Source organism: Salvelinus namaycush, chromosome 23 (genome assembly GCF_016432855.1).
Source record: "Salvelinus namaycush isolate Seneca chromosome 23, SaNama_1.0, whole genome shotgun sequence".
NCBI lineage: Eukaryota > Metazoa > Chordata > Actinopteri > Salmoniformes > Salmonidae > Salvelinus > Salvelinus namaycush.
In genome coordinates this window covers 39,150,742-39,160,761 of record NC_052329.1, presented here as the reverse complement: position 1 = coordinate 39,160,761, position 10,020 = coordinate 39,150,742, and the positions used below count along the sequence as shown (strand labels likewise).

Sequence of the window (10,020 nt, the reverse complement as noted above, 5' to 3'; positions counted from 1 at the left end):
GAAGCAAAGGGAAATACTGTACTATACTCATACAAAACAGTCATGGTTGTCCGAATGAAAAAACTGCTTAAAAAATATATATGATCAAAGAACATTGCGTAATTTAGTGAAGGTGTAAAAAATTTCAAATAAAGTATAATTTCTTATTTATTCTTTCTCTTTCGATGTGAGGACTGAGGAGAGGTCCAGGGTTGGGAAAGGGACCAGGGGAGGGCAGGGGAAGGAGTTTAGGAGAAAGGAAGTGGTGTAACACATATCAAGACCTTAGGCCAATTCAACTGTACACCCTGACCCCTGCCCTGTCACAATGGATGGAGGTCTGAAAGCCACTGACCCAGACTTGTCCCTGAGAGAGATTGTCCCCCCAGTACAGTACAGATCAGGCTAGCTAGCAGGCTACATCGCTGTCTTTTTAATACGGAATAGTCTTCAGACAAGCCGGCCTTTGCGCTCATGTTCAATCAATCTTTTTTTTCGTTTTCAGCTTGTAGTATCTTGTCTCTATTTCTGGATGGTTTTTCAATTCAAGGGCTAATTCAAGTGTTTGTAATTTGTCCTTTGATCATTTTTTTTGTCTTCTGTTGATATTCATTGTACTTACGACTATCAGTTGTTATGAAGCAAAATGTGTGCCCTTCCTCTTTCTAAGGAACAAAACAAACTAACTCCCAACGGACTCGCTGTTCCGCTGTTTAACAGGTGTGTTTTTGTGAACCGGTGTCTTGAATCTGTTGTCCAATCCCCCCTGGAATGTGTTGTGTTGCCAGACTGTTACCCCCCCCCCCCCCCCCCCCCCCCCCCGCCACTCCCACCCCTCTCCGCTTTCTAGCTAATGATGTCACAATGGAAAATAGCCAGTGGAATTGAGGTTCCATCAAAGCACCCTTGGCTGCACAGAGTTCTCCTCTGATTTTTACTCTGAGATCCTCTTCCAGGCCCTTCGTCACTCATGCTGAATCTTCCCAGACGTCAGTGACATCACAAGACACTCTTGGCAGTGTTCGTGCAGGGAATCCGATCACACATGCTGTATCCGTCTGAAGTGTATCAGCCGTCTCAATCCGGTCAATTAAAAACATCAACGCGAGCGTGCCATTTGAGATTCCGAATTTGGTTGTGTGTATTTTGATAGATATCAGTGTTGCAACAAACAAACAAATCTGTTCAGAAAATAAATGATTACAAAATACAAAAAATCGCTGTCTCTATAGGCAGATTACACAACAGTAGTGATAGACCAAGACAAGGGAGGATTGTGATTGGGGCAAGGCCAGATAATGACCTATTACGCATACAGACCATCATGCCACTGCATACTTTCTAAATACCAATCCCAGTGATGCTGATAAAGCCCGAAGGGTTTCTACGATTTATAGAAATACTTAGATGTACCTGCCCTGTTCTAAGGAGAGGTTTGAGTTGACCTTAATTCCGCCATCTAATACCGTGTAACCCAGTTTCCTTCACCCTATGTGCAAGCCAAGCCCCTGCATGGTAATGTGTGGCTCAAAGGGGAAGCCATTTTGGATATCAGGGATAATGTCTGGTTCATTGCTTTCTATAACATGGCAGGTTGCTCCCCCCTTTCCAATGTATCCCACGAATACCCTCTATGCTCCACACAAATGTGGAATGGGTTAATGGAGCAGTCAGCGGTATAGCCTGAAAAGGACCTTGGTATCTTGTATCTTGCATAGGGTCATTTGATGAGACTTATACGGTCCCATACAGAAAGAAATTAGGGTCAGCAGCAGTGGTCCGCCTTGGCCAAGGTGAGAAGAAGAATTCCAAAAGAACTTCAGACGAGTGGATAATACAATATCAAAACGATAACAGATCTCATCATTTGCCTGTGGCCTAATATGAGGGAAATTGGGACCAAAGTGTATCAATAAGAGGAGGCTGTTGAGGGGAGGACGGCTCATAATAATGTCCGGAACGGTGGAAACCATGTGTTTGACGTGTTTGATACCATTCCACTATTCTGCTCCAGCCATTACCACGAGCCCGTCCTCCCCAATTAAGGTGCTACCAACCTCCTGTGGTGTCAATGGGACTCTGGAGAGACAGCAGTGCGATGACTGGAGCAAATTTGTGTGATTCAGAGACGCTCCACTGTAGAGGGAAATGGGCCAGCAGCATCACTAACACAGCAGGAGTGCAATGTCACTCTGAAACTGTGGAGATGGGATTATGTTAAAGCAGTGTTGTGAAGAGGTTCGGGGGAGGTTTACACCTTGGTGCAGAAACACGGTGTGGAAAAACCTAGAGGCACCAAGAACTCTCTTTCTTTCTCGCGCTCTCTATTTCTCTCGCTCTCTCTCTCTCTCTTTATCTCTCTCTTTATCTCCCTCTCTGATTCTCATTCTCTCCACCTCTTCCCCTCTCCAAATCTCTCCATACCTCTATCTAAATTAAATTAAATTCAAATTGCTTTATTGACATGACGTTTCAATGTCCATATTGCCAAGCCTACTTTGCAAATGGATATATATTTAACAATATTAACATCATACATTTTTTTTATAATAATAATCGGGATTGTCAATGAAATATACACTGAGTATACCAAACATCGGGGCATGGACTCTACAAGGTGTCGAAAGCGTTCCACAAGGATGCTGGCCCATGTTGACTCCAATGCTTCCCTCAATTCCGTGTCAAGTTGGCTGGAAGTCCTTTGGGTGGTGGACCAATTCTTGATACACACGGGAAACTGTTGAGCCTGAAAGATCCAGCGGTGTTGCAGTTCTTGACACAAACTGGTGTTCCTGGACCTACTACCATGCCCCGTTCAAAGGCTACGTCATGGAAAGAGCATGTGTTCTTAATGTTTTGTGTACTCAGTGTATATCTCTCTGTCTCTTAGTCTCTCAACCTCACCACTGTGCAGTAGTGTTGTATTGGTTCCTATGGCTGGCTGAGCTGGGCCTACTCACACATGGCCCTCTTGGGAATAGCATATCTCCCCATGGTCCTATCATCCTGTTGTTATCCCAGTGTGCTGAGTCATTATCGCTCCATGTCTATGGTTACTGTCTACACATAAAAACAGGTCAGGGCTAAGTTCTTCCCCCCCCTGGCCTAACATGACCCATTATGAGATAAACAAAGGAATGACCCTGGACCAGTTATTGTGGGCATAATGTTACAACGTGCTGTCTGTGCAAATATAGATAGAGAGAGACATCGTCTCGTTAGCAGTCTAGTTGTGAAAAGATACGGCAAAAGCACAAACTAAAGTGGGAAAGTAAATACTGGCAGTTTTTCTTCTCTTTCCTTTGATGTCATTGAGGTACATGTTTGTCAAATGTCAAAGTCGTTTTTTGTGGTTATGAAACAATTGTGAACAAAATACGAAACTGAAAAGAAAATCGAATGGCTGTTAAAAGCTGTACTTTATTGAGTAGTTTTAACAATTGATGAGCACGCAAGTGAAGGGGGAAGTGAGTTTGGTGTACCTACACCACAGGCTCTCTGTCACGGTGTCTGTGTGTGTGTAGATGTTAAGTAGAATTTGTTGTCCCCTGTTTTGGGAAAGTCCATACCCTACTCTAAGAGTTTGTGAACCCCACAAAGTGACAGTGGATCTCGTTGAAGAAAGTGGGCGTTGGAGAACCGAACCAGTTACACAGTCGACGTTATTTATGAGCTACAGCAGCGAAGAATTCCGCGAATCTGTTTTCCTTTCTTTTCTCTCGTTTGCTTGTACCGGAGAGTAGGACTTGAAGATGAGTACGTCATGGTTATAAGTACATTTTTCCCATTGGACCATGTGAGGAAACGTCCATTCACTATTCCAAATCCAAAACATTGGAGGACATGATAACTGGTTACATTGAACTGCTAGCCCAGGAATGCACTATTGATTGGTAAATGACGACTATAAATAAAGTTGAAAAGGAAAATGAAATTGTGCCTGCGTGATTGTCTTCAGGGTTGTCTGAGTGCATGGTGATACCTCACTGTAGGAGGTAACAGCAACACACAGTCAGACACACACACACACACACTTCTCTCTGCCCACCCCACTCCCTCCCTCGCTCCCCCTCTCTTCTCCCTCCAAAGGTAATACTCTCTGTTACTACTGACTGCCCTGCTTAATTGCTCCCTGAGCTCCAGAGAGAGAGAGGAGGGGAGGGGGTGACGGAGAGGAGTAGATGAGAGCGAGGTGCTGAGAAAGGCATTGGAGGAAAGATGGAGGGGGAGAAAAAGAGGGATGGTGCGAAGAGATATCCCACTGGGCACACAGTGGTTGAATCAACATTGTGTCCATGTCATTTCAATGAAATGACGTTGAACCAATGTGGGATAGACGTTGAAATGACATCTGTGCCCAGCGGGGCAGACCTGCTGAAAGGCGCTAGGGGAAAGATGGAGGGAGAAAAAAGGAGAGGGGAAAGGAGGAGAGATGCTGAGCTATGACAGTGAGAAAAGAGCAAGATATGGAGGAAGCAAGAAAGCACATCAAAGGACCCCCCCCCCCACATCAAAAGACAACAGGGGAACAGGGATATGAACAAACATAGACGCATTGTGTGTGTGCTTATGTCCCTAGGCTTCAGACAGGGACAGAGAAGCATTGTGACGCAGCTACCTCAGCAGAGGTGAAACCCAGACTAGCGTCTGTAGGTGAATTGAGGATATACATAAGACCTTGCTAAACAAATCCTTATTAAGTCTAAAACACCTGTCCATTTCCTCCATCACCCCTTTTCCTCTTTTCTTTGTTGTTGCTTTTAATAGCATTGCCGCGGATGTGAAGAGTGGTTGCTAGGCAACTGGCAGGCGTCTGGAACTGTGTTGGATCGGCGGGTAGCACTGACAGACAGAGCAGTGAAGTGGATCGGGACTGTGTGTGTGTGAGAGTTGTTTGTGCCTTCTAATTGAAAGCCTCTCATTTAGTTTTCAGTTTCGATGCATATATTCATGAGTTCCATGTTTTTATTCATTAATTCCATGTTACAGATTAGCTGAATGAACAGCTGACGTTCTTTCATACTCCTCACTGCTTGTTGCCATGAGCCCTGTTTATACCAGGTGCTAACATGTGTTCCATATCTTGATCTTGTCCACATTTTGGTTGTCCCCACATTTTTAGACAGGTATAGATGATTAAAAGACTCATTGTGGTCTGTTTGTGATCAGGTCTTACTGACCACCTCCTGAGGTAGTCAGGGATGCATTGCCTGGATATGTTACAAGTGTAGAAGGATCTGTACAATGAAACAATTTAAATCAGTATTTATTTTGAAACAATAACTGTCAAATGATTTGTATACAGGGTCATCTGGTGACAATGCGGACACATTTTAGTACCATGTGTAGATGCAACGGCTAATATGTGGGCACAATCAGAATGTGGACAAGATCAGGACAAAGGACATACGTTAGCACCAGGCACCTCGATAAACCTGTTAGATTAAGTCAGGTGTCTGAGATATTGAGATGTCTTGTGTGATTCCAGCATTATGTTAATGCAACATACCTGATATATTTGCTTTACAAGATTCCCACAGGTCACCTACACAATTCCGTTACAAAGGCAAAAAAAATCCTAGAGGGATCCTGTTGAACTATTTAGTAAAGGTGGTCTCATGCTCAAGTGGGAGCAATCTCTTAATACTCATAACAAAAGCCAGAGGAAAAGGTCAGAGCGTACAACTCCACAGAAGGAAACCTGAAAGATACCCGTGAACAACTAAATGACTATCAAAATGCACAACCGGCTACCATGCTTGTCCTAGTAAGTATATTTGGCTCAAAGTGACAGCTTTGATGACATCTAGAGGATGATCACTGTTATTGCAGCCAGGCATTTATCCTGCTCACAGGGATACAATATAATGTGTGTTATTTGAAAAATAAGCCATTTAAATGTTCAGCTATTACAAGCATTAGAGCACATGGTAGAATATAACGGAATATAACGACAGTCAACGTTATGGATATAAATAACTCCACAGAGCGAGTGACAGGAACAGCAGAGACACAAGCAAGCACCTCTCTTCCTCTTTTATTACGTCATTCATTCAATCACTCATCGCAGCTCAACAGTCAACAACACATCACTCTTTCGTCATGTATCCCAGAACGTCACAGATTGAGACAGGTCGTAGACAATCTCCCATCCATACTGTACATGAACGTCAGTCTGTAGTTTTCTTGGTTTTCCTTGGTCGGTCTGTGTTATATTACCAAATATATATGTATATATATATACAGATATTCCGGGAAAGAGAATCATAATAACAAGAATGAATCATTATTTCAATTATAATAATCATTTTAATAAATACTCTGAGCGTTCTTAACCACACAAGGAGAATAAGGATGAGTTTTTCTCACCCCTCTACCTATGGGATTGACATCATCCCATACAAATAATAACACTCACTAAATACACACACACACACACACACACACACACACACACACACACACACACACACACACACACACACACACACACACACACACACACACACACACACACACACACACACACACACACACACACACACACACACACACTCACCCATACACACACTCCCATACACATAGTCAAGTAAATACTTGTATGTAGCCTTGACCAACTGTGCCATTAAAAAGTGTCATTCTTCATCTTCTTTCAGGAACCACACAGTATGGTGCACTCATGGGCCTGCAAGAGAATACAGAGTTCTCTCGATTCGCCGTCCACATCCCAAGCACCTTGTGTCAAGTCCTTCACAGTCTGTACTCTTGTGACACGGACATGTCAATGTCAATATCATGGCTCTTTAACCAAAGATTGGTCCCTATTTTCCCTTCAATGATGCTATATCACTATCCAGTAGGTGAGGAAAAGGAAGTCAGGGGTACGGAATGTGGGAATTTGTTTTTTTGTAGAAAACAGGTAGTATTCATTAACCATTTATTGCAAGTGGATTAACCCTAATTTCCCATGGTCCTCCTCTGCTCTCAGAGGACGTTTGCTGAGAAACCCCAGCTTATGAGTTTCACACTTTCCCTAAATTCCTTGGATTTCCAGAAATACTGGTCCAACAATTCCCGTATTTCCTGCTTATTCCAGGAATCTTTCAACCAGGATTTCTGGTAAACCAGGGAATTTTGGAAAAAATATTGGACATTCTGCAACCCTATGAGGACATAAGGTTCAGAATGAGGGAGAAAAGCATCCTGTTTCGGCTCCCTCACAACAGATTGGCTAGTTCTACAGTACATCCTTCACACTAAAATAACATGCGGTAACAAAACCCAAGCACACATGCGCACGTGCGCACCCACACAGACACACAGTGTACACCCACACAGACACACAGTGTACACCCATACAGACACACAGTGTACACCCACACAGACACACAGTGTACACCCATACAGACACACAATTCGCCAAACCAATAGAAAATGCTGTGCTAAAAAGGTTATGGCTGGAATGGTTCAAGCATTGAGAAAAATAAAATGAATTTGCTGTACAGAGCTGAGAAAATAAAGTCCTGTCAATTGTGCTGTGGAGCTTAAAATGGCTTCCCTGTTCCTGTTGCAGTCTTTGGGAGAGGGGGAGGACAGAGACCATCCCTATACAGGAAGATGCTATGTGGAGGTGAGGGAGGTGGACATGAGCTCTATAGAAGGTGATGCACAATAAGAGGGCAACTTACGCACTGATTTGGAAGTCCCTCAGGATTTGAGCGTCTACCTACCACGACTACATGTAAATATGAAGGAGGGGCAGCAGGGCCCACATGAGGGGACACCCAGAGGTGCTCTCATAACAAATCAGGGCACCCCCACAAAACAACTATTAACATGGACACTTCAAGGGCACTCCCAAGAGATTCCAACCCTGTTGCGATGTGAATGTGTCTACGGCTGGCAAAGCTTCAGCCCTAGTCTTTGGGGAAGGAGCGAGCAGAGACAGACACGACACCTGCGTAGAGAGAGGCAGCGAGTCAACGGGGTGGTTGAGCAGAACGAGTACTACTGCAGCACATGTAAATCGGGATGAGCACTTAGAAGTGTCTGTCTGGAAGTGGAATGGCTTACACGTTTCTTCCTTTTAGCGGACAGGTAATATGCGGAAGGTTAGCAGGGCACACTGGTCACTAGGGCACTAAAGGTTTGGACTCTAGGGGCTGCGAAGTGGTCACTTAGAGGAATGTTGTCCCACACTGGGCGGCTTTGGAAGGGACACTAAGACATGTGCTGTCCCAGATGCTGGGTGTGTACTAGGAGCACTAGGAGACTAGGGGGCACAAGGCTTAGGAGTGACCACCAGGAGAGAGGTACATCCCGCAAAAGTGGGCTTCAGAGTGGACACTAGGAGAAGTACTGTTCGCAAAGGGATTGGGTACCAGGAATAAAGTGTGCACACTAGGAGTCTTTGAAGTGTGCACTAGGAGCAGTGTTGCCCATATACAGTAATGTGTGGCCTAGCCGTAGTTCTGTCCACAGAGCTGTGCAGCCTGGTGCTGTTCACACAGGGGCACGGTGCCGTCCAGATCCTGTCCATCCACGTCCATGTCCATGAGGTTAGGCCTGGCAGTGCCGGTGCTGGCACTGCTGTCCCCAGAGCCCAGGGGACTGTCACAGCTGCTGCCCGGGGACGAGCTCAGGGTTCTGGACAGGGAGCCCAGCTTCCATGGGTCCGGTCGCACCCTGGCTGGTGTGGGCCGAGGCCGGGGTGCGAACTCCAAGGTCTTGGGCCTCTCCAAGGGACTGATGATGGTCAGGGGCTCCAGGACCGGGACGGGGACAGGCGGAGCAGGGGCCTTGCGGCGGAGGACCCTTGGGAAGAGGCTGGAAGGGTCAGGGAGTCGGGGGATGTCCAGGGTCTCCTTGTAACCTGAGAGAAGAGAGAGAAATACAGAGACCAGAGGGAGAGCAGAGGGAGAGAGATTATATGGAGGGGAGAACAACATGAACACTTTGTTGACATGGATGGTCCATGCCAGAGCCATGTGTTTTTTTAAGTTCAGGTGTAACTTAAATATACGCTGAGTGTATTACCCACCCCAGTTGTTTCAAGTTGGCTGGATGTCCTTTGGGAGTATGGACCATTCTTGATACACACAGGAAACTGTTGAGCGTGTGTCACGCCCTGACCATAGAGAGCCCTTGGTACTCTATGGTGTTTAGGTCAGAGCGTGACTAGGGGGATGTTCTAGTCATTGTATTTCTATGTTGGTGAGTTGTATGTTCCCAATTAGAGGCAGCTGGTAATCATTGCCTCTAATTGGGGATCATATTTAGGTAGCCTTTTTCCCCACATGTGTTTTGTGGGATATGTTTTGAGTGAGTGCATGTAGCACTACGGTACTTCATGGCCGTTGTTTGTTCCTTGGTTTGTTTAAGTTTCAATAAAATAATGAGGTGGAACTCCAATCACTCTGCGCCTTGGTCCGTCTCTCCTCACGACCGTGACAGCGTGAAAACCCCCGCAGCTTTGCAGTTCTTGACACACTTAAACCGGGGCACCTGGCACCTACTACCATACCCTGTTCAAAGGCACTTAAATCTTTTGTCTTGCCCATTCAACCTCCGAATGGCACACATACACAATTCATGTCTCAATTGTCTCAAGGCTTTAAAATTCGTCTTTAACCTGTCTCCTTCCCTTCATCTACAACGATTTGAAGGGGATTTAAATAGTTACATCAATAAGGGATCATAGCATTCACCTGGATTCTGGGCTCCCGGATTAGTTGCAATGACCCCCCCCCCCATTTTTACGCTGCTGCTACTCCCTGTTTATTATCTATGCATAGTCACTTTACCTCTACCTACAGTTGAAGTCAGAAGTTTACATACACTTAGGTTGGAGTCATCTCGTTTTACAACCAATCCACACATTTCTTGTCAACAAACTAGAGTTTTGGCAAGTCGGTTAGGACATCTACTTTGTGCATGACACAAGTAATTTTTCCAACAATTGTTTACAGACAGATTATTTCACTTATAATTCACTGTATCACAATTCCAGTGGGTCAGAAGTTTACATACACTAAGTTGACT

At 44.9% G+C, this 10,020-nt stretch overlaps 1 protein-coding gene across 3 annotated transcripts in view; it reads right to left on the bottom strand.

Annotated features, from left to right (window-relative positions):
• Positions 1 to 6,000: 6,000 nt before the first annotated feature.
• LOC120018414 (mitogen-activated protein kinase kinase kinase 10-like) overlaps positions 6,001 to 10,020 on the bottom strand; it is a 36,172-nt gene continuing 32,152 nt past the window's right edge. For all 3 annotated transcript variants that reach the window (XM_038961597.1, XM_038961596.1, XM_038961598.1), the window contains one exon: positions 6,001 to 8,851. In XM_038961597.1, coding sequence (XP_038817525.1) covers positions 8,439 to 8,851 — 413 coding nt within the window. In that variant the 3' untranslated portion in view covers positions 6,001 to 8,438. The remainder of the gene's footprint in view (positions 8,852 to 10,020) is intronic.